We start from the raw sequence: 25,641 nt of genomic DNA, 5'->3' as shown, positions 1-25,641 counted from the left end.
AGGGAGAACGGACAGAGTCAGGGCTTCCCGGGACTTCGGGAAAATCAGGCTAACAGGCGATGGACAGCAAATGGCCACGGGAGCCATCTTGTCTCCATCAGGAATCCACTGATTCCAATGACAAGGCCTGGCCATCCCAAAATGGAGGATGCTCAGGGCACCTGTCAATTCAGCACAGAGCTGCCATCAGCCCGTACCCTGCTCTGTGGGCCACAAACGGGTGCCCAAAAACATACACTAGGAGTACAGGGTCGTACTCCCAACCATGGGTGCCACAAGGGTATCCCCCAGGGGTCTGTTCAACAAACCAAATACAGGAAGAGCTACAGCGCCAGGAGTCCCCACATGAACTGCTGCGCAGAAAACAAGTCAAAACATATATGATAAAGCAATAAAAGGACAAGGATTCAGAGGCCCTGTCCCTCTGATGCATTTCCAGCATCACAGTGTCAACATCAGAAGCAAAAATCTATCCCACATTGTTCATGGCACATTGAGAAGAGGCAAATTGCCCCGCCAGATTTGGCAGACCTATTATATTGGCACGAAGCCCATTAGTAGGGGATATCAATATGCATGCTCTATGGTAGATACATACTCTGGTTACTTAATGGTATTATCATGTAAAAGAGCCACACAACTGAATAGGATTAAATTATTAGAACAAGGGAAATTGGTTTCAGACTATTGTCAGGAAAAAGGAATTGAATGGATCTTTCACGTCCCTTATCACCCGGAGGCTTCCTTGTTAATTGAGAATGGTTTGTTGAAAGCACAGTTATGAAAAAATGAGGAGGGTACTTTGAAAGGATGGCGTGAACACGTGGTGGAGGCCGTGCAAATCCTTAACTATCCCATTGCGAACGATGAGACTCCATTGATGCGCATGTTGTCGCCATACTTGCAATTCAGAAACATTGTACTGGGAAATGTTGCCTGGTGCATTAGCCCCTTACCATGCCACTCCCGAATCAGCTGGGGTGGATTTGCATGCGAGAGAAGAAATTTGACGTGAGCCTAGAGGCATTGTGGCAATTGATACAGGAATTGGGGTACGGATTCCTTTTGAACACATGGGATTGAATGCCCCTAGATCCAGACTAGCCATACAAGGCATTCAAGTGTTAGGTGGGATTGTGGATGCAGACTACCAAGGAGAAATCAAGGTTATTCTCATTAATAGTGATAAAAACAGGTTACAATTCATAAAGCAGACGGAGTGGCCCAATTGATATTAGTGCCTGTGAAATTATATATGGTGAGGAAAGGAGATCCGCCCACAGTATTGACCATTCGGGAAACAAGGGTTTTGGTTCATCGGATACTATGGTGCCAGGTGTTAAGTTATGGGTCGACAAACCTAGTGGTCCGCCAATTCCGGTGGATGTGATTGTAGCCGGGAAGGATCAGGTGGTTCATGTGATGAAACCGGGAAAACTAAAGTGGTCACAAATTTGCGCTGACAAATGTTAATTACGCGAGTGATGTACTTCACTGATATCTTGTTTTTGAATTCTGATTTTTAGATTCTGTGTGTGCCGAGTTCCTGTTTGACGCACGATGGAGTATTCTGGAGGGTCTGGGGACATGCTGGAGGAAGTGGCAAAGGTCTCCATTCGGCCAAAGGACTCGGGGATCTGGATCAAGACCGACACGCCTGCTGTTACTACTGAACCTGCTGATGCATCCATTGCAGCCTATAGAAATGTCTTTATGAAACAACGTGGATGAAAACGTGATACCTTAGACATTTCTGCTCTTTCCAGATCCTCTGCAGAATAATTACCCCACAATGGTCGTGCAAGCAGACAATATATGGATTCACCTGGCCCGGCGGGTGTTCAACGTTTCACATTTTTGCATGTCGGATGTACACTATTCCGCTACTTTGGTTTGCACGTGTCTTGTGGCAATACAGACACCTGTTCCAGTTTTGCGTACCTTGTATAAGGATCCTTTAGATGAACTCTGATGTGCAAGGTTCCTTTTCCGTGTATGAATACTATACATTTTGTGCAGACGCTGACCGAAAATGGAGAAATATGACCAGCATCATCACTCACAATATTGCCCCTGCTGATGTCTGCTACCAAATTACATGTGATCCGAACTTTGTTGGAAAATGCCAACAGTTGGACTTTGATCATAATAAGGGAAGAACGGATTTCGAGCGCCGCTTGTGTGCTCGTCCATTTTCTGTTTGTGTTGATGTTTCGAATAATATGTAATGTAATTTTACAATTCTAACTGCCAGCCACCTCAGCCATGTGGAACTGCCTGCGGGTTGGCTATTTTCTTGTGGCAAATCAAACATATTCATATATTCCTGGTAATATTTCCAGCGGTCCTTGTACATTGACACGCCTCAGCTTAATGCCATTTCCACTACGCCCTGCTATTCGGCGGTCCACACGATCCGCCTCCTATAACGCTCTGGCACCCGAAAGGAATTCTGACGTACACTTCTCGTCTGAAACTGAGGTCTTGGCATTGGCTATCTCCTTAGTGGTGATTTGGGGACTAGCAGCTGGGGGATATAAAACTATGACCAGTTAGTTTGCCTGGTAGTTAAGGGGCTTAAAGAGACTTATCACACTTTAACTGAGTTGTTTGGATGACAGAAATTTTAGAGAGGCTATTTTGCAGAACAGAGCAGCTGTTGATGATCTGTTTTTGAAGCATAATTCTGGGTGTAGCACTGGAGGATTGTTCCCGTTCCATTTACGACCATATTAAGGATTTGAAAAGATCTTGTTGCCAGGGTGACGCAGGATAAGTGGGACTTATGGGCTCAGATGTTTTCTTGGATTCTTGAGGCATTGCGTTCAGCTTTGGCTTGTATTTTTGGCATTTTTGCTGTTTTGGTTTGCTGTTGCATCTCTTGTATTCCAAATCTGTGGTGTTTGTTTCGTAGGTTCTGGGAACCTCCTTTTCACCCATTGGGTTACGGTAGTTGAATATCCAAGGGGTAGAGTGTACTGCGTAAGCTAAATGAGTCAGAAAACATGGCGCCGATGCACGGCCATCTTGAATATTCACTTCTATTTACTGCAAGGAAACCATAATGAAAGCCTACGTTTTCCTGGGCTAGTAATTCTGCTACGAAGACAAGGTCACATTTATGTCAGATGACCAAGCCAGGGAGAATTTTTATTGTATTGTCCGCCGAATGACAAGCTAGAAAGGGAGTCGGAGCAATCTGCAAGTGCAGTGATAAAGGAAAGTGGGAACGACAGCAAGGAGATAAGATGTTTTTTTTCCACTAACTGGAATATTCCACTCTGTTTCTGCCTCATGTTTATTGTCTGCTCTTCAGCCGAGGGAAGCATGGTAACCCATGAAGGGCAGGGATCGAAAGCAGCCCCCATAAGAGACAAGTGTTTTCCTCTTGGAATACAGAGTTAGAATTTGGACCCCAGGTGATAGTCTCACAAAGGGAGAACACTCCGCTCCAGATCCCGTTAGAACGATCAATCTCTTTGCCTACCTGCTTTGGGACTAAGCAGTGTTGTGGCCGAGATGAAGGGGTCTCCTGTGGCGATCTTAACGGTAATGCCTTTTTTTCTTTGTTTATATATAACAGATGTGTTTATTCTTTCTTATTTTGTATGTTCTAAATGTATAAAGGGCCTGTAATGCGCCATTTTTCTTATACCTAACTCGTGTAATTTTTTGCCCATCTGAGTCCAAGAAACTACTTTTGCAAAGGTCAGGAGAACCAAAGTACAAGCTCTCCGCAGGTGACCATGATAAAGCAAAAACACGTCCTCTGTGCACGTGCCGCTCAACTCGAAGACGAGCTGTGTGTCGTCAGTATAACTGGTAAAATACACACCCAGCCTGTCCAAGAGATCACAGAGGACTGCAGTAAACATTAAAGAGTGAACGGAACAAAGTGTTGGCAAACATTTCGTCTTTTGCAACTTTCCCCAATTGGCTTAAATGGAGTCCTGTGGCAAATCGGTTTTTGTCTAGATCCTAGGTGATTATTTTGCTTCAGTGAGGCCCTTTAGCCTCTGACCTGCTTCCTCCTGAATGCACTTGTTAGTCCCTATGACTACCTGTAAAAGCAATGGGCCCTCCAGGTTTGTACCTCTGTTTTTACGCTGCATCATACGCTAGCTTCAGTGTACTGCTGTCCACAAGTATGGAGGAAGTAAAACTGAACCTAGGAGCACATTTACTTAAAGGTTTTTTTAACCCAATTTGCGGATCCCATTTAGTGCTTATGAATATTAATGAAGATCTCATGATTGATTTCATTGTACTGCCAACTGTGGGAGTGAGGAACACCAAATTAGAGCTAGGCTTCCATCAAACAATTATTTCAAGACCAAAGTATCACTCACACAATGTGCATCTAAAAAAGGTTAATTGAGAAGCCAGTGTGGTTGCAATATACATTTTTTGGAGTGGCACATGTGAATTTATCAGAGGCAATGCTACTCAAGTTTTTGTAGTATTTTAAGGTAAAATTTCAATGGTCTGAGAGTAGACTTAGTGCTCTAGAAAAAAAATGTTAATGGAAGGTACCAAAATGCATAAACCCAACAGCACCTTTAGAGTAATAGACATTTTCAGTCTGCATGAGCACCACTTGAACGTAGCAAACAATAAGTGACCACTTCCAAAGGGTTAAGTGCACACCCTCAACCACAAAAGAAATTAAATCACAGTGGATATAAAAAGTAGCAGTACCAGGGGTCCTATTGTCCAAGTGAAACAAACATAAGACTGGGGCGCAAAGGACTATAACCGCTTTCCAATACCATGAACACTTAAACAAAATGGCAGGCAATAAATAGAATCAACAGATTAAAACAGCCAAGTACCACTGTTGTGAGGTACTCTGGCAAACATACATTTCAAAATCACAAGCAAGAGAAAACCCTGTGCATAAAACCAATATGATTCAGACCATAAACCTCAAATGCATGTTTAAATGTCTCGGGAGGAAGTTCAGCGGCAACATGCTCGCCTTGGAAGCAAGACAACACGGAGCAGCATAGGTTCGATCCCCGGGTCCACACTTAGAAACCTCTGGGTATTAAGCACGTTATAAATATCATATTGTATCAAATGTTCAACTGATTTCAGTGTGCAGGGATACGCACAACAGGTAATTGAGCACATTTACATTTTAAAGACATGTTTAGACTTAGTTTGTTTACATGTGAAACAGTTATTTTGTATGTAGGGCACTTTAGTTCACAGTTGCACTATGTAACCAGAAGCTATATGAAACAAGCAAAGAGCAAGTTAAATCCAAATTCATGGATACAAAATAAAAATGAAAACGTAAGTTTTAATAAAGAAAGTCAAATTCATCGAAGTGAAAAAGGCATTTAAACTTTTAAAAAAGGTATAGGCATGTCAGACATAGTAATACAACACCTGGAAGCAACATAGACGAAAGGCAATGGCGCAGTGCTTTGTTTTTCAGGATTTTAAGTTCTCAATTAAGAGTAATTTCATCTTTCCTTTCAATTTCCTTTATTTGAAGTACTTACCATTTGATTGTGCTTCTAAGGTTAGGCTGGCTCACTGTGCTGTCATCTAGAAATATTGTTGAGCAAGAGCTGTACTTCTTTGTAAGCTGACCTGGCGATACCTAGGAATAAAGGCATGCAGGTTATGCCAAAAGCATGCCACAGAAAACATTTCTTATTAACAAATAACAGAAAATACAACAAGCCACAAATGGGGTCTATTAGTTTATCAGAACACATTTCACTTTCAGAGTAAAAGGGCATAAAAGCAAAACAAAAACAGAAAGGTTAAGATTCAGGGTTTGCAACAACACATCTGGAAATAGGTTGGAGAATAAAAAAATAAAATACATTGGGATTTAGGGAAAAGGTTATAGGGCAAAGTAAACAAAAGGCACAAAACAAATCATTTGGTCTCTCAAGACATGTGGCCTGCAGATTAGTCTTGCCTACGTGTCTTGGAAGCACACCTAGTCTCTCCTCGATTGTTCCTTTTCCTTAATCATTCACCTCTATCACTGCTAGGTATTGTTCACAGGACTAGACTATTTTTAATATTTGCCCCTTTATAACTTTTAGGCCACTAAGATTCATTCCCACCCTAATTTTTCCAGGCTCAATTATTCCTCACTGGTCAAACACCCTGCTTGTTCAATTGCCTGTCCACTTATTTACGACAATACGGCCAGTCTCCACTTTCAACACCCTCACTCTGCCCACACTCGCCACTGTTCTCCCCCCTATAGCTCCCCTAGCCTCAGTCTTTATTTCCTCTCTTGGATTTGGCCTTGACATTTCTTTAGCAACTTATGTTACCACCCACCTTTCAGACCTACCCCATCTTTCAGCCATTCCTCGTTCACCATGTGCATTATCCTGTTATGAACTAATGCCCCTCACTTAAGGAACGCCCTCCCCTCTCAGCATGCTCCTGTCTTTTACCAGTTCACCTCTTCATACCGCTTAACAAATACATTTCCCTCTGTTCATTTATAAGTACCAGTTATCACTGCAAAATATTATACTATTTTTATTTTATGATCATACACAGTTGAAAATAAAGTATCCAAATGGGTCTGGACACAAACATGCAAGAAAGTATGTACATTAGTGTGTGTGTGTAGGTATCCAACAGCCTTGTGGTTGCGGAATGTGGTTGCTTTGTCACAGATGGCCTAAAAAACGTTTCAAAAACAGCCAGGGGTTAATATTACACTTTTGAAAGGGGATGTGGGGGAAGAAAGGGGGTCTAACCAATAGCCGTCCCTCACTCTCATTTGTCTTTCTTTGGGCTCCCTACACCCTTGCCCAGGCGTCCCTAAACACAAAGATGATGGTCACTAGCGATTGGTAACCCCTACTGTCCATCACTGGATAGCAGTGGGGGCATAAACTTTATAATATCTGTCGCCCTGTGGGACTTACCAAGGGTAACCCCACGTTCCTCAGACAGCAAATGATGTTCTTAAGATTGTGCCGGACACCTTGCTCCTTACACCAACTCACTCTTTTGGCATCCTCTTACACCCGTCCCTCTTCTCAGCTCTCACAATGCCCCTCTTCTTCATCTATGCTTTAACCACACACTTCGCCCACCTCGCCACCACCTTCAGACATTCTCCTGCTTCACTCTGCCCTCACCACTACTCCCAATGCTGCCTTGCACTCTTTGCACAATCCCTCACAATAAGCGCCCACTAACCTTCGGCCCCCTTCCCTCGAACAACCAACACGCTTTCACTCCCTATATGTACTGGTCTCTTCCAGATTCTAACCCCACCCTTCCATTGCTTACTGTGCTCACCTGATTATGGGCCAATGTGTGCCATTCTTTTCCCCAGTGGCTAGTTACATATGAATTATTTATTTTGTTAAACTCTCTAGCTCTTCCCTCTTATTTATTTGTACTTTTATAAAAGCAGCGCACAAAGCCCATGGGCATCTAGGCACTGGTTACAGAAAAGAGGTAGGTGAGGGTGATAACCAGGCTATCGAAGGGAGTAGCACAAATATGGAATGTCAGTTGAACAACTGTGTTTTAAGGTTCTTCCTGAAGCAATTGTAGGAAGGTTCTTGTTGCAAGTGGGCGGGGGATAACGCATTCCAGAGATGGATGCTCCGACTAGGAGGCTGGTGCCTCCTGCTTTTTTCCAGTGGAATCTGGAAGTGATGAGGTAATGAACGTAAGCAGAGCTTACTGGCCTCATCGCAGCACGCTTCATTTTCTGGGAGTGGTGGGGGGAGCCAGTGAGGAAGAGTCATTCGATAGGCATAGGTGGTGATTAGACAATCTTGAACTGGATTCTGTCCTTAACCGGGAGTCAGTGGGCAGATTCTTGCTTGCAAATGTGTTCGCGTTTGCCAATGTCTAGGGCAGCCAGGAGGGCGTTGTTTTGAGCGACGTCATTCGTGAAGGTTCAGAAGTGCTGCATAGGAGAGTTACAATAGTCAAGTTTGGATCCTAAGAGGGCATGTGCCAATTCAAGCCGATTCTCGGGTGAAAGGAAGGGTTTGCTAGCGTCAATGAGCTTGGTGGCATAGCTTGACGCTGCAATGCAATGGACTTGGAGGTTCATGGTTAGTGCAGGTAGACACCTAGAGTCTTGATGCTGGCAGCTACTGGGATAGTGTGGCCCTCGATGGTGATGGCTTGGTCCAGTTTTGCGTGGTGGGCCAGCTGGGCAGAGGAGGAGAAGCTCAATTGTATTATTGAGACAAAGGCTGTGTGCGGCCATCCAGGATTGAATGGATACGTAGATCGATCTGACTCCCTCAGAATATGAGGTATGATTGCCAGTGAGGGAATACGAATTGTCCAGCACGGTTTCGTTTGATGCCTCTGATGGTGTAGTGGAAGCCAGGGGCTCAGGCTGCTAGTCTTTCATGTTATTCCATTATATGCTGGTGAGGACTGTTCCCAGTTTGTGGAGGAGTTTAGTGTTTATACTGCTCTCCTGCAGTGCCAGACTCAACCTCAGTTCATTTTTGTTGCCCAACCATTAACCCAGGGTTTCTTTGGAGTTGGCAGGTCAGGTGTTGGGGTCTCATTTCTGATGGCAATGAAATTCCCAATCAATTCCCCGTTTCCTCTCTCGGGTCAGAGTTATCAAAATTAACAAATTGATGCAAGTAACATACAGATCATTAATTCTGCCTCAAAAGGTCTGTTTTATCAGTGTTCTTATAGTCAGAAAAAGTCCAGGTCAAGCATGGTACTGGGCTAACCAGTTTATTATAGGGTACACAGAAGTGCCTTAAGACTTTTATTCACTAAAAAGGTGCTTAGCCTCTCACATTGGGAGAGACAAATGATTCAGAATGGCTGAGCATGATACTGGTTCTGATTCAGTGTTCTCCCTAGCATTAAGGATAGGACTCAATAGTTTAGATTACAACAATTTGCAGGTAGATTTTAGCTTCAGCATCACTGGGATGCCTTTTCGAAATGGAGCAGAGACATAGGAATCTCATTGTTTGGTATCTTTAGCCAACACATTGGTCTTCATAAGAAAATAAGTAAACTGTAGCTGCTCTAGTTTTACATTCATACAGTGGCAACTTGAGTGAAAATGGATTCTCAAGCAAACAGGAATGCACTGAAGATGCTAGCATGCAGAGGGGGGTGAACTGCTGAATGTGCTGAAAGGCAAGCCAGATATTCTACGTTACGCTACAGGATTGCAGTCTCAGGGATCAAAGCAGTGAAGGTGGAATGTCAGTATTTCAAAGAAACTAAGCTGGTTACTAGAACAGTTATGTTGAATATCCCATCTACTTCCAGCACTATCTGGTTATTTAGTGCTGCAAGCATGATGCAAGTGGACCAGCTGGTCCCCCTTCAAGCAAGGAGTCCTGAAGATCAATAGTCTAGCTGGTCTTGCTGGATCAAAGGAAGGTAGCACTGGTTTAAGTAGTTTGGTCTAAAGTAGTCAGAGTTAAGCAAAGACCAGAAGTACTTCAGTTTGTTGCTGGTTCAGGAGAGATGCCACAGCAGAGCTACAGTAGTCTTTCCTTGGGTAAAGTCCTGGTCAGCTGCTTCGTGATGAGTCCAAGTCATTGACAAGATTTATGGTACATAAACACCTACCTTAATAGTAGTCCTGGTAGCTGAATGCACGCCCAGCTTGAGCTTCCACTCAAATACCCTGCACCATTTAAACATTTGTTGACTGCCAGATTACAGATAGCCACATTCAAAACTTCCCACAGCAAACACTCGGGATTCAAGTGACTATCAGACAAGGATTCGCAAATCTAGACAGATCTAGCTACGGATAGTTGCTTGACCAAGTGAACTGCGAAGCAATGCCCCAACCAGTCGAGGGCACGAAGAGGAGCCCTACACAAGGGACCAACATGGGGAGAGAAGGAAGAGGCACTGGTTTAGAGCGAAAAGGAGGTAAAGACAGAAATTCAGCAGAGCAGACAGATGGATGTTGATGGGACTGCTCTCTCCAAGTTAGGCTCTGTTATTTTTTTTTTTTTGGAAGCCACATTGTTACTTGCTGTCCGCGCCCGTAAGCCTCGACGTCATTAGGTGCGCTATATAAATATATTAAAGTAAACCATGATAGCACCTGACCAGGGAGACCTGCACTAGCCAAACTGACAAGCAGGGTGGAGTGGTCAACTGAATCAAAGGCAGCTGACGGATTTAACAAGATCAGCGCACCCACTCCACCCTGATCCGCCAAACACACCAGGACATCAACCACAGAGACTAACGCGCACACTGTGCCTCATCAGAAACCTGATTTAAAGGATTCAAAGAAAAGAGTCGATGCAAGGAAGAAGCCAAGTAGAGGAGAAATCAGACTCTAGCAACCTCATGAGAAAAGGCAACCGTAAAATAGGGCAGAAATTAAATAAAACAGTAGGATTGAGAGAGGGTAAAAAACCAAAAAAAGAAGAAATGGCTATAGCATGATTCAATTCGGCAGGAATTATTCCTGAAGAACAGGAGTCATGAACTGCCTGTAATACGTAAAGGGCAGTGAAGAATAGTCAAAGGAACGAAATCTGAAGGGGACGCCAACTTAAATGCATTTGTTGCAGCCACTATATATCCTCAACAGAAAAAGAAATAAGAGTGGACCATGATGCCTCTAAGGGCCAGGCAAGAGTGGAAAACATATCTGCCTGTTTTCCAACTTGAGCAAGCATTTGTCATGAACTTCCACAATCTTTTAGACAAAAAACAGGGAATCTGACAGCCTCTGCGAGGGACTAACTCCAGATAGAGCAGGTGTTTGAGATCCGAAGACCCTAATCAGGGAAAAGCCGAATGACCAAGAAGGGGTGTGATGCACCATACCCCATGGTGGGTTGAGCAATCCGAGAACCCTTGGCAGGATAAAAGCCAAACTACCCCAAGAAGAGGCAAAGGGGACAACCCCAAGAACGAGTGAAAGGAAACACTCCAGGGTGGATGACTCATTTCGCTGATAAAATTATAGACTACAGTACTACAAACCGAGAGACTCAAGACATTATTGCCAGGACTTTGAACTATACAGCAAGGTATGCTACCTGGAAACGGACAGATGGAGAATTGTCTGGGATTACTAGTCCAGCCTTGAAGAAGAAAGGCTTCAGACGCCTAGTCTAGTATACTTTATGTCAGTTTGCCATTAGAGGTAGAGTCAGCGCTCAGGTTAGATTAGGCTTTTGGGACAGAGGCCTATCCTAGGTTTCTAAGACTTTCTGACTAGCACCATATATTCTTTTATTTTGTTAGATAGGGCCAAGCCTCACCTTGGAGTAGGGATAGAATAGACCTATTGGATTTAAATAAAAAAAACACTAACCATGACCTCTTGCCCGCCACCACCCCACTCACTCAACCCCCACCCCCTTAAAAAAAAACACCCCCAACCCCTTAAAAAAACCTCCCGACCCCCATCCCACCAGTTTCTGGTTAGAGAAGGGGGCAGGGAAAAGGCAATAAAAAAAGAAGGCCAAAGAACAGGGCTTATAACAGGAGGAGCAACTATTTTAAGTATATTGTTCACAAAATGGCATGACCACACACCAACCAAAAAAATAAAATCAGTAGAGCAGGGAAACAAACCTGCCATAGACAACCCAAACCCCTACAAAATGTTGGCAGACAAAAAGCGACAACGCATCCCTGTAGCACTCCACTGAAGAGGATGCACATTACAAAGTGAGCGCACAGGAAACTAAAAGCAGGAGAAAACGCCTCCCTTCCCTAGTAGTCTCGGGAACTAACAGTGCCCTCAATACAAAGGAGTTGAGCAAGTGAGTGAATCTAAGAAGGCATCACTCATCTCAACAATCAACCATGATACCAAAATAGACATACTGGTGGTTCTAAAGAAATAATTCAAGAAAAGCTGCAAAAAAAAAAAAAGAAATTCCTTCATACTCGCCCAATACTCTCACTAGGAACAAGGGATCTAACCCACTATGGATAATTACGTTTTCCAGTTGATTATACATCGTGGACAGGAACTCTGCATGGTTATGTCAGGACCCAGGCCAATGCTCAAAAGAGCAGCCAAAGACTTTTGGACCACCTAAGCAATTTACGATTCTCACCCTACAGGTTCATAATTTACTGGGTTTGTGGTAGCTCTGTATGGTAACTAAGTACCAAATAAGTACAGTTTCTGCTTCTGTAATGCCCCCAGTGGCATAATACTCTTGATCGCAATGGCCCAACTCAAATCTTTACCTTTAATTATCTGCTGATGAAAGGCATGGTGCTGCCAGCCCCTGTCATCTAGTTCGGTTAAAACTGCTCCAATATATACCTCAGAAGGATCAGTTTGTACCAGAAAAACACTTGTGAAAAGGTGCCCGAAAACAGGTACTTTGTAAAAGGGGTCCTTAAAATTCATCTGAAAGGCCTCGTCACACTCAGTCCAAGTCATCCTTTTAGGTTCCTTAGAAGATGCGAGCAGTTAAAAAGGCTTTCATGTGTCAGCCAGCCATGACATACCTGCAATTCCCAGTAAGACAAAAAAGGGGCACTGGGGTCTCACAAGACTGTCCTGTACAGCTTGTAGTTTACCAAGAAAAGGCTTAACCCACCACCCCTCCCCCCACCACCAGCCTTGTGTACAAGGTAGATCACTGTGCAATTTGACAATATGATAGATAGTTCATGGCCAGTTGGGCCAGTGAAAACCTTCAACACAATCCTGAGGTGGGGAACATGTTCTCCCCAAGTCAAGGTAAAGGTTGCATAATAACCAAGGCAAGCCAAGCAAAACTCTGCAAGCCCATTCGGAACATGACTTTGCAATGCTTTGAAATGTGACGGATGCATTCTTTAACCCAAATAGCATTACCCTGAAGTGATAAACCCCTCCTGGAGTGGAGAACAGTTTGTCCTCAGTAATCACAGTCAGGGATATTTGCCAATATCCACTGCTGAGATCAAAAGGTATTCCTAGTTAGCACTATTTACTTCAGACAGACTAGGTCTAAAAGTGAGAATGTCTCATGGTAACTTGTTGGGGGTATCTGTATAGGCTTAGAGGTGGCCTCCGAAAGACTTGTTTCAGTTCCAAGACCCTGCCTTAGAGGCTTTTCTGTAGCTTGGTCTTTCAATCAGTGTTCGTCCACTGGGGCAGGACCAGGCCCAGTTTTTAGGCCACATACCAGGTGTTTCCATGGGGTGGTCTTAGGACAAACTCCAATGTACGACGAAGAGGGGAGTCTCTTCCTACCTTATAACATTCCGGAAATTGACCAAATGTGTTGCCAGAATAAAAATCAACAGCTCACCCTTCTAATCAACAAATACCACAAAACCCAATGGCTCTTATTCCATCTTCATAGCCATAACAGAAATTAAAACCCTAAACGCAGAGAGCGGCCAGTCATTAAAGCCCAAAACGCCATACGGCTTGGCGAAAAAAAAATGCACATCACAGGAGGTGCAATGCCTGAACACGGTCTCTCCAAGCAAACAGAAGAGGCCGGAAATGAAAAATACATTTCAAGCGCAATGAAGCGCATCCCATTTGCAGTACTCTTGTGCCATCCAAGCAGGGAAAAAAGGATTAGTGTTTAGTGATGGGTGCATACATAGGGCAGTTCCCTTAACGGAACAGAACCAGTGGTTGGGTGGGGCGGTGCATAATGCATGACATGCTTTTTTTTTAAGTTGCTGAACAGCATGCTCTGTTCCTCAAGAAGTGTACCACCAGTTTGGAGTAAAAGGGGCAGGACAAAATCATAAGAAAGTCCCAATCGTTAGGATGGCACGACACTTCTATTTAGAGTTAAGTTGCTGCATTGGTTTAGCAAGCTGCAGAGCTTAAAAATGACAATAACTGTTCAGAATGTTTTTCTACACCCCACTGGTGAGCGATGTAAAACCGTCTAACCTCAAGACAAGACAGGGTTTCCAACAAACAGAAAGACCAAACTCTAAAGTGGAAACTATGCCAGAGCAGTCGGGCTTAACGCAAGGTAAGAGGAAGGTGATAGACGGTACACAGTTATACCCAATAGTTTCCCCAATAAAATCACTACATTCTTATACTGAAAAATATGTATATTATAAACTAACAGCAGAACGCAAGGATGTCTAGTAAAGTAAAATGTACACCTTCCTTTGTCCAAACATGTATCCGTCCCCCCTTAAACTCTAGACCAAGGAAAAACTGGGCGTCTTATTGAAGGAGGCCCCTCTCGATCTTGTTATAGATTAAAATGTTCAGTCCTGATAAAAACACTGACTGGTTCTTGAACTTAAAAGTTCTGGACGTTGGATGCTCCCCCACATGTATACAAAAACCCAACAGGATTTAACCAATGCAACATCAAGTCTGGTTTACTGCCCTACCAGACTTGACCCAAGTCTTCTTATGACAAAACATGGTTTCCCAAATATCAGATGGCGCCCCTTTCCCTGTTCTTTCTCCAGCTCACAAATGTAGCATCAAGTCTGGTTCACTATCCTGATAGACTTGACTGTAGATTTTACAATTCCACACAATGTCTTTTGGCAATGGGTCCTCGACCCCTTGGTTTAGCTTCTTGTAAACCTCACCGGCCTTTGTATGGGACCGCACCCTGCTGTACTGCTTCAGCGGCCCCTTTGTCCCTGCTTCACTTAAATGACCAATTAAACAGACTTGGTGTGCTCTCCTGCCAGGTACTGTCCCACAAACAATTTCTCCATGTTCGTTCTGGCTTTCACAGTTCTTCGCTATCCTTTTTGCCTCTTGGGATATTGTTTTGTGTCTCTTTAATCTGTTTGGTCTCCTCTGTGTACCACCAGCCGGCCCAACCCTTTCCCAATCTTTGGGAAATTCTGTTGCGGTTTTCGGTCCATCCTGGGACTAGAGCAGGGCATCTACGCTGCTTCCACGCTCGGCATCCTGCCCTCGGCAGCTCCCCAGTAGTAGGCTCTCTCCCGCATTCTCAGCTGCATGCTTCTTCTCCCTGCTTTGGCAGTTGGGTTTGCCTCTTTCCCAGTCACGGGACAGGTCCTCGCTCCATGGACCTACTGGAGACACTCCTCCCTCGACAGATTCACTTTCTCTTGCCTTTGGGTACCAGTGTCTGGTTCCCCGCTCCTTCAGGACTGGCTTGACAAGGTAGAGAGTGCTTCCTTGCTTTTTATCACCAGGACTACCTCCAATAGACTGTACCGCGTATGATGCTTCCACGGTGGGCTTCTGCCTCCTGGCTCGATCTTCCTCGTGCCAGTGATGGTTTGCACTCTACCTAGTTAAGTCTCACTCTTCCTCGTCACAGTTTGAATTTTAGGGATGAAGTCCTCTACTCTACAGAGATAAGTAGAGGTGTGGAGGACTACAGGGGACTGAGTGGGTTGAGAGGAGAGGGGACAAAAATGGAGAAGGTCAATAGCATGTTCTCCCAAGGCTCTCATCACTGGTCCTATGGAGGGCTTCCCTCCCCAAGAGATCCACCCGCTGAGTACCACCCCCAGAGGTCCTATCAGGTAGCAGCCTCACCTCCCTGGCCTCATGGGAAGGGGCTTCCCCCATGGGAGCAGTGACAATACCCTGGGATTCTTTGCAGTATAAAAACAGTAAAGGGCCATAGGAGATCCTACCCCACCCCTAAAGTAAAGGTATAGACTACTACAAGGTGATGGAAACTAGACCTATAAGGCCAAGTGGTGGGGAAAAACTGAGACCTAGACAACAGACAAAGTTTAATTTAGATGGTAATCTGGACCCAAAATACCCACACACAAATAGTCACAGTAATATCCCCACACAACAATTAATGGCACAAACATTCACCATACCCTAGGAGAAAATAAGTTCATCTTTTTACCAACAAGGTGCCGAGTGCCATCAAAAGTTAGAATACATTCAGATTTACAGTACCAGGACCATGGGGTCTCATACTCCTAGAAATTAGATACCAACATAATCAAAATTTACAAAGTAACTTTAGAACATGTCAGTATGCAGGAGAGTAGACTTACTGCCAATTTTTACATCATTGCATTAGTCTCTAGTAGGGAAAACGCCAAGGATTCAAAGTGGGGCTGGGAAAAAGCCAGTGTTCAGTTAAGTACCCTTAAAAAGGGCAAAGAAAGCTCCCCACAGGAAATAACAGGAAAAAGCCAATAGGCAGAGAGTTATAGGATAAAGTCAGGCAAGTCCTACCCCACAAGGCAGAAACAGTAGCAGAAAAACACAGAAGAGACAAATATTTGCAGTTCCAGGTTCGTAACCCAGAAAAAAGTCAGCAGTGCAGTATTTGGTCAATGGAAGTTTATAGCAAAACCTAGTAGAGGTGGACCTCCAGAACCACACTCCTACCGGAGGCATGGGACCACCTCGTGGGCAACTTGATGAACCACCAGCCCATGACACAGGGGGGCACGGGTGGAAAAAGTACAGAGCCAGATTCAGAAAACCTGCCTCTGAAACTGGGAAACAGCTTTGTTAGTACAAAGCTTCTTCCAAGTGTCGGGCTACAGGATCCTTTACCCAGGGATTTCCCCTCCTTACGGATGGTCCAGATGACCAAAAAGAAGAAATCGGCTCTGGAGTTTGAGTAACGAGGAGCAGAAGCAGTAATGAAAAAGGCAACAGGAAGGAGTAGTAACCTACCCAAGAGAAGTGTGGCTCGAAAGGTAAAAACTCGGCAGCTACCCAGCAGTCAACTGTCCCGCAAAGGAACAGTAGTGAAGGTGACCCAAAACAGTGCAGAAGCAGAGTAGTAGTGTACCCCCCCCCCACTAATCGGGATGAAGGAGGCCTCCTAACTGAAAGCACTACGACCAGGAAGACTGGCAGACCACGAAAAAGCAGCCCAGAAACGGTCTACAGATGGGATTTCCAGCCCATCAACTAAGAATGGCTAGGATACCAAAAAATGACAGTGTAGGAAAAGACAAAGTCCCCGGGGCTCAGCCGGTATGGCCAAACCTAGTGCTAGAATTTGTTTATAATAAATGTTTTATTGTTTTTAGTTCAAAATAGGAACTTAACAGTTCAACAAATATATAAAACTAATAGTTTTTATTTGTTTCATTTCATTAAGGAAATTTAAGAAATTATATTTTGTAAGGAGTTACCTCCACCATTAACCATAATAATGAAGCTGCCCCAACCGTAACTTCAGTCCACAATCTGTACAATGCAATGTGTACACTCTATCGGTATTTAAGCAATAGGCCCAAAAGGCATATTATTTGATGGCATTGTAATGACTCTCAAAGTCACCTAGTACATTCATGTACCGAGAACAAATTTCAAGGCATTGTGTCAAAACATGCCCGACACTGGTTTGTTTCCATTTTTGCAAATGCAACAAAGCTGCTTGTCAACTGGGCTTTGGGTGTAAACTCCCTACACTGTAAGCAGTGGTAGTTTATTTATGCGCAATTGAAAATCTTACCAGTGGGCTTGGGCTTCTTACCAGATATTGCTCCGATTTTAGATATTTTCACCTGACACTGGTTATTTGGCTATACATTTTTAGCTTTCCCAATTAATCAAAGTTACTAACCCAATCACAGTTTTCCAGTTTAGTTTTGAAAATTGCTTGCATGGTCCTAAAATCTGCTCCCCCTATTTTAAATCAGTCCTAATTTTAACTATGGAAGCCTTTTTCCCTTCGGTTTATTACAGGACTCTTCAGAAAACTTGACCTACGATATTCAACAGTGGGCACTTTGGGCTGCTCCTCAATTTCATATACAATCCATATCTACGGATCAGGACCTGTGCTCGTAGGGATGTCAGGCCCAACAAGCTTAATAGATACCATAGGGGTCCCAGGTGGAAGACCCAGAAGCATTCTCCAAAACCTCTCCTCTAGGAATTTCTACCACGCTAGATCACTCATCTCTAAGGCCTATAGGCCGTAAAGAATTGCTGGTACATAGCATTGCTTGTACAATTTTATTATGCCTGCCAGTGTTTATCCTGCAGACTGGCTTGCAAACGTTTTTACTGCATATGTTAACTGACAGGCCTCTCCCCTCCCCCCCCCCCCCAACAATTACTATATCATATTTTCCATCAGATGCTAGCTCCAGTCCCAGGTAAGGATAGTTTACGGGGGCGCTAGAGAGCCCACGACCAAGATGGCCGCGTTCTCGTGAGCTCCCGGGTAGCCCTGTAAAGGAGAAGGCCAAAACTTGACTCATTGGGGCCAAAAATAGCTAAACTTCAGCGAAGCACACCGGACCGACTGAGGACGCGGGGGTGACGTTTGGCGGAATTTGACCATCCAGGAGCACTGCTGCAGCGAAGTGCGCTGCTGGCGAAGGAGGGCTGAGGGCGCAGCTCGGGGCATCTAACGCCCAAGTGCCTCTGCGCCGATCAGCGAGCAGAGCACTCTGGAGTTCAGCCACTGCTATCACACACGGTGGGATGCCCGGGACAGCCGGTGCTCCAGTGGTCCAAAGAGAGCCTTGCTGCAGGAAACGAAGGGCGGCCTGATCGCCGGAGCCCTGCTGTCTGTTGGAATTGGCAGAGGGTTAGGGCCGGGTGGCCTGCAGGACCCGTCCGAAGCCAGCGACCCGCCAAAACGAATACAGGCCAGCAGGAGGTGAGAAACAGGAGTGAGCAGGACCCTCCCCCACTCCCCCTAGTGGGACAGCAGAACAAGAGCAGCGGACCCCACCGGCAGAGGAGTACCCACACGCCTGGAACGAGAGGGGGAAGAGATTGTGCAAACCCGGCCACTGAAAGTGGCACCACTGTGGGAGGGTGAGAGGAGACGGCGCAGGGTCGGCAGCAGACCAGCCTACCTCGTTCGCCGAAGTTGGCACCAGTTAGCTCAGAAAGTAAGTCCCATGTTCCACCATAGCCCTGGGGAGCCCAGAGAACACTCCTGGCAGCCACCACAGTCATCGGCGCCACTGCTCGCCGCAGGAGGGTGGGACAGTACTGACAGCGAGGGGGGTGGAAGTACATTGTCTGCGATACCCGGAGCCAGCATTAACGAATGACATAACGGGCAAATATTGTGAGCACAGCGGTGAGGGGAGCCCATCGGTGGAGGAAGCGCATAGGTGACAAGGACAGAATGTTGGACCTCGCAACAGCGGGATACGCCGGGCGGGGCTCACCCTGAACAAGCAGCAACGTATCGACTCATATTTAATAATCGACTCATATTTAATAACAGGCAAGGGTTGTGGGTGTGGCGTGGTGCTAACCGCCCTGACAACCCTCCAGCCCGCACACAGGGGCACGTAAGGGTAACAGAGTGCCGGTAGCCCCTTGCAGCAGCACGTCGCGACAGGCGAAACCGCGCAGTCTGCGTATCATAGATAATCTACAACAAGTGCAGACACCGAGCGCTGAGCAGTACATATGGCAGCACCGAGCCCCCTGCAACCAGAACAACGGAGGCAAGGGAGGACAAAAGGAGCAACAATGGGGTGAGTGAGTCACTGGGAGGGGTGACGAAGACATACTGATACCCCCACAGCAAGGGGAGGGGGTAGATCACCTACACCAGGGCCCAGCCAAAACTAACCAAGTCAATGTTTGACTGCAAAAGAACAAAGTGAATGTCGACTGGTGTTATATAGGGGGAATAAGTAGAAGGAGGTCCTGGCCGTAAAGGGAGCACAACACTTCCATGCTGCTCCCAACCGCGTTGTGTGTCGGCAGCACCAAAGCAGTGTATGGGCTCAAACCAGTCTGGCCAACGACCGGAGAAAGAGTCAGGACATGGAAGACAGCTAACCATCGACCCTCGAGACAAGTGACGGGCTTGAGACCCGGGAGGAAGGTGGCACGCGGAAACTATGGCAAAGGGGGCAAGAGGCAGACCAGCTTACCATTTACACAGAAATAAGGGATACGGAAAAACAGACAGGGATCACGCAGGGATCCTACAATGGCGGCTACCTCATCCCCCCGGGGGCACTGGCAGGACCGAGCAAGGACCCTCCTGCATCGAAGTAGAGTATGGTCCTCGTGAAATGAGCTCTGGATTCGCTGCCATCAACACAAAACTGGACGGCTTAACATAGGTGTACTGGAGGACATCAGCAATGATACCGTGCACGCTGTACAAGAGCTGCGCAGGGAAGTAAGGGCATTAAGAGACAAAAATGAAGACCTTGACGCGAGATTGTGTAGAAACATAAGAGTGGTGGGGATCCCGGAGACTGTCCCGCAACAGAACATGGAAGTGTTCATGGAAACTTTTATAAAAAATATACTGCAGGGAGTAGCACTATCCTCCCAATTCCTGGTTAAAAGGGCGCACAGGATATCACAGCTCGCCACGAGACCCGGTCAAAACCCATGCCCAGTGACAGCAAAGGTGCTAAATTACCGAGATGCTACACTCCGGAGGGCAAGGGAACTTGGCGACCTCACATTTGAGAAAAGCAAGGTATCCTACCCGGACTTCACCCCGGCCGTCCAAAAGGCCTGCATTTCTTTTGCAGCAGCGAAGAGGGCAATACTCCATGCAGTACCCCTCCAAACTCAGGGTCCAGTACAATGGAAGGGCGTACTTCACCAACCTGGCAATGGTACACTAATTCATTGGAAAGCCACTGAAATTAAACACCAGGCGCCACAACCTAAGAGACTAGTATCCTGCTGCTTAGTTGGTAAAGGTGCAACGCACCGGCACGTACAGAGAACGTGGGCAGTCCTAGGTGGTGGAGTTATGAGCCATAGCCCTGATGGGTCATGTTAAACCAGCGCTAGAAATGTACCTAGTCAGACCTGCGGCACGCACAAAAAGTTATATAAAGTTAGTCATCCTCCGAGGTTCAGGAGTTGGAAGCCACTTGGAGGGTGGTATCCGGGCGCCACCGGGCTGTTGCTCATGCTAATTTATGTGTTGGGTTGTTATGGGGGCGGGTGAGAGGGGGGGTTATCCACTGTAAGTTAGGGCAGGCAGTGGGGGGGGGCAAGGGGTAGTTGGGATAGGGTGGGAAGTTTAGGGGTTCCTCAAAAAGGTTCACATCTTCTCAGGAAGACCACTATGCAGCCGATGGTATGGTGGGTAAGGCGGGGAAGGCAAGCTCTCCTCTTTGATCCTCATCCGAGGAATGGCATATACGGTTATAAGCTGGAGCGGGGGACGGAATGACTCGCGGAAAGTGATACAATACTGCAAGAGACAGCGCAAAGACAGTCCTGCTACAGGAAACTCATCTCAAAGGGCAAGGGAATGAAGGGGTTGCCAAGAGCTGGGGCAACTGCAAATATTTCACTACATATTCAGCATACTCTGCGGGTGTAATGACGCTGGTGCAAAAGTCGCTGGGGTTTCCGAGTTAGTGACAAAGCAATAGATACGGGGGGGGGGGGGTATGCAATTGTCTCTGGATGTGTGGGTCACACAAAGTTGACCCTGGTCAACGTTTATGGACCAAACGTGGATGATCCTGAATTTTTCAATACCCTGCTCGGGAAATGCCAAAAATATCTAGACACCAACATGATGTAGGCGGGAGATCTCAATGTACTACTGGACCCCAGCATGGACAGATCAGGGGAGGAAAGGAAGTGTATAAGGGCAGCTGAAGCAGTGCTGAACGATATGGAGGCATTGGACTTGGGAGATATTTGGTGACTGTTACACCCGGGGTGGGGGGATTCTCGCACCACTCTACGGCACCTAATACCTCAACCAGACTAGATTACATACTGGGATGTCCATACCTGGTACACTGCATAGAGGGAAGCGGGATGCTTCCAACAACGTTCCAAACCACTCCCCGGTGTTGTGGTCCATGCGCTTGGAAACAACGCTACCTCGCCCCCTACTGGAGGTTCAAGGCGGCGGCACTGTTAGACAGTTTTCAAAAGTGAAATGCACAATCTGATCAAACCCTACTTTTTGGAAAACCTGCACTAAGTGCAGGGGAAAGAATTTTGTGGGAGGCGTTTAAGGTGGTGCTGAGGGGGGAGGAGGGAGATTGGTGCATGTTCACTGAAATGGGAGTCTTGAAACTGATCCGTAGGCAGCTACATGAAGCGGAACTCGAAATAAAACACAGGGAAGAGGAGGCAGACAGGTTGAACTCAGAGTTCTCTTGCCAGATTAAAGGAGGGTCTGGAACACTTCCAAGCACTAGCAGACCGGGAGGTAAAATACTTTGTCCAACCTGCAATGGCCCGTAGATACGGTGAGATGGGGAGGCCGAACAGGCACCTGGCGGCACTGGTCAGGCGCGAACGGGGCTATAGGGAAACTGCAGTGAGGACTGGGAGGGTGGGGGGGCAGTTGTAGTGAAACCGGCAAGATTGCGGAGGTATTCTGCGAATACTATGAATCCCTGTACGCCACGAGAGGCACTTTACCTGAGGAAGAGCTTAGGGAATACATTGCGGCAGCTGCACTTCCAAGACTAGGCGCTGAAGCTGTGGAGGCCCTGGCAAAGCCTCCTACGGTTGAGGAGATGCTGGGCACAGCGAGGGCCCTCCCCACCTCGAAGGCTCCGGGTAACGACAGTATAACGGCTGAGTTTTACAAGGAATGGGGCCCGGAAGTAGCTCGACATACGCTGGGAGGAGGGATTGGTGTCAAGAATACTCCCCTCCTCGATGAAGGAGGCAGTGATAACATTAATCCTCAAGCCGGGGAAGGACCCATTAGACTGCTCGTCATACCGCCAGATTTCTTTGTTAAATCTGGACACAAAAACATTTTGCTAAGTACTGGCAGACTGTCTGCTCCCTTATGTTACACAGATAATCCATCGGGATCAGAGGTCGACTCACTTAATATCAGGTGCCTATTTGCAATTCTAGTGCAGATAGACCCCACTACACAGGCAGTGGCAGCAATTTTGGACATGGAAAAGGCGTTTGACTCAGTCGAGTGAACCCACCTATTGAAAGTATTGACCCAGGTGGGAGTCCCAACATATATTTTTTGAGAGCGTTACGGCTGCTGTATGCAGGTTCCAGCGACCAGATAAACATTGGGGGCACATGGTCGGATCTGTTTGCACTTGGGAGGGGGTTCAGACAAGGGTGTCCGCTCTCCATTAATCTTTGCCATCACAATTGAAGTGCTGGCTAGCAGGTTCCGGAGGTTTCACAGACACAGGGGCTTGTCCATGCGTGGGCCAAGCAAATTAATCTCATTGTACGCAGACGACGCAATCATTTACATAAAGGACCCAGGGGTCAATTTAGCGCCATTAACACAGGAGATGGCTGCATTTGGTGGAGCCTCGGGACTCAGATTAAACTGGACTAAGTCCTCCTTGTTCCCTCTAAATGATGCGACTGCCCAACTGCCGGATGCACAAGTTTTTGGTTGGACACAGACGTCACATATTTGGGAGTAAAGGTTAGTAGGGAATCCCAATCCTTGTTAGACAATCATAAGAGCTACTTACAGACTCTACGAACCAGCGTAGATAGGTGGTATAAACTCTCAGTTACATTTATGAGCAGAGTGGCCGTGGCCAAAATGGTGGTGGTCCCCAAACTCCTGTACATGGTCAAAACATACCGTTATGGCCAGGAATGAGCCATTCCGATGAAGTGCGATCCCAAATGATTAAGCTGGCATGGCACCCGAAAGCCCCGGTATAAGCTGGGAAGTGCTAGTATTACCGTGGGAAAAGGGAGTGATCTGCGCACCTGACGTAGAGGCATACTTCTTAGCAGCCCAACTGTCCTTCGCAAGGTTCTTGATGTCGGGGGCGCCCCACTCGTGCATTGAGTGGGGCTCGGTACACCCCCCACACACATACAGGGAGTGCTAATCTCAGGAAAGGTTGCAGACCTGTGCAAAAAAGACCCAGTGGCGTGCACAGTCAACGCCTGGAGGAGGGCCATGAAAAGGCTCGGGTGGAACACCCGTTTGACCCAGGCATTTCATTATGGCAGATAGAGGTTCTGGCACCAACATGCGATCTATCCATAGTACGTGATTGGGAGGGAGCTGGGATAGTAAGATTGGATGATATGTATCCATCTCAGGAAGAATTCACCGACAAGATGGGTAGCGGACTCCAATGCAGATTGCAGTATTTCAGGATGAAGGCAGCGTTCAGGGAATGGTCTCCAGTATTCCCAGACATCCATCAAACGACACTTATTGCAATATATCAGAAGCTCTCCTGGTTGCAGAGGGGTGATGACAGCAATATACAAGATCATCCAGGCTGACTCACACCGCAGCCCCCTCAGCTGTAAAGGCAAGTGGGAGAAAGACTCTGGGGAGATCTTCAGGGATAAACAGTGGGAGATATGTGGCATCACACACACTGGTGCCTTCAGCTCCAGACTGTAATTAATCCAACTTAAAACATTTCGCGAGTACATAAGTATGATAACACTAAACCAGCTACATGCCCAAGGTGCAGCGTGGACATGGTACACATGCTGTGGTCATGTTCTAAATTGCATCCCTACTTGGAGGCAGTGATTGGGGTAATGGCAGGTGTGCTGGGTTAGACCATTCCCTGTACGATGTGTGGCAGGTTTGGGTGGTCACCCGGGGTGCCCAAGTGATATCGCAAACTATTAACGACCTGCATGAAAGCAGCCAGGAGGTGCATCCTGATTAAGTGGACCAATTCTTCCCCGCCCGGGCTGAACAAGTGGATGAGTGACCTGATTTGGTTGAGTGATACAGACAGAATATGCTGCATTATGCGGGCAACAGAAACGGCCTAAATGTATATGGGGCCCGTTAACAGCATACCTGATAGCATGTGAGGAGACTCCAGTCTAAGGGGAAGGTGAAGGGGGTTGATAATGGACTGCAATGTTCAGAGTATTGACCTGATATGGTATGAGGAGGCCAAGACCTGTTGGACTTTTAATTGTACCCCAACCAATGTTGCAATTGTCTACAGTGAAATTGACAGTGTATTAATGTAACATGTGATAATACTGTGGTCTGAAGATGTAACCAAACCAGGATATGTTTAAAAAATAAAATAAAGGATAGTTTACTTTTTCAAGTGTTTCTACTTTGAATACAATATCCTGTTTATAAACCTTTCTACCTGTGCTGATCTTCATTTTTGTTTTTACGCATGTTAAACACTAATTCGTTTTTATCAACATAATCAATTAGTGCCCTAAATTTGGCTTTTGCACGTTTATGGTGAGATCCATAATGCTTAGGTCGTCTGCATATAGTGCAAACTCCATCATGCTCAAACCAATTTTAACCGAGCAGGCAAGTTCTGGTAATAATGCCTTGGGCAAATCAGACAAGAACATGTTAAACAGGGGGGGGGAGGCAAACGCACATCCCTGCTCGACACCCCCACCTCCTCCCCGTTCGTCACTACCTCCTCTGTCAGTGTTCCCACAAGTCTCACCTGGACACTGGTGCTAGCGTGAAATCGTATAACGATGTACAATAGCCATTCAGGCCAGCCCAGCTTTAGTAGCTTGGTTCATAGTTCCACGCGATTCACGAAATCAAACGCTGTGGAGAAGAATTATCCTTCCCAGTGGCCCACCCTTTATCACTGTATCCAACATTCTAGGCTTAAATCCTGTTTGTGTAGGATTCAATGCATTTATGTTTTCAGCCCATTTCTGTAGTTCGGCCAAAACTAATGAAGCGAAGAGCTTGCCCCGATACATCAAGTAGGGAAAGCAACCAATCATTTTCCAGTGCTTCCCTATCGCCTTTCTTGAACATGTGTACCAATAACGCTTGTTGCCAATCTTTCGGCAACACACCAGCCATACAGATTTTATTGTACATTATCTTAAGC

At 46.1% G+C, this 25,641-nt stretch overlaps 1 protein-coding gene across 1 annotated transcript in view; it reads right to left on the bottom strand.

The window, feature by feature from the left end:
• Positions 1-25,641, bottom strand: part of CCNYL1 (cyclin Y like 1) — a 561,203-nt gene that overhangs the window by 406,205 nt on the left and 129,357 nt on the right. Inside the window, exon 4 of the mRNA XM_069615590.1 lies at positions 5,511-5,611. Within this exon, the coding sequence (XP_069471691.1) occupies positions 5,511-5,611 (101 nt within the window). The remainder of the gene's footprint in view (positions 1-5,510; positions 5,612-25,641) is intronic.

Source organism: Ambystoma mexicanum, chromosome 9 (genome assembly GCF_040938575.1).
Source record: "Ambystoma mexicanum isolate Mex_15411 chromosome 9, UKY_AmexF1_1, whole genome shotgun sequence".
NCBI lineage: Eukaryota > Metazoa > Chordata > Amphibia > Caudata > Ambystomatidae > Ambystoma > Ambystoma mexicanum.
Note: the sequence above shows the minus strand (reverse complement) of the source record. Positions and strands in the feature narration are given on the sequence as shown.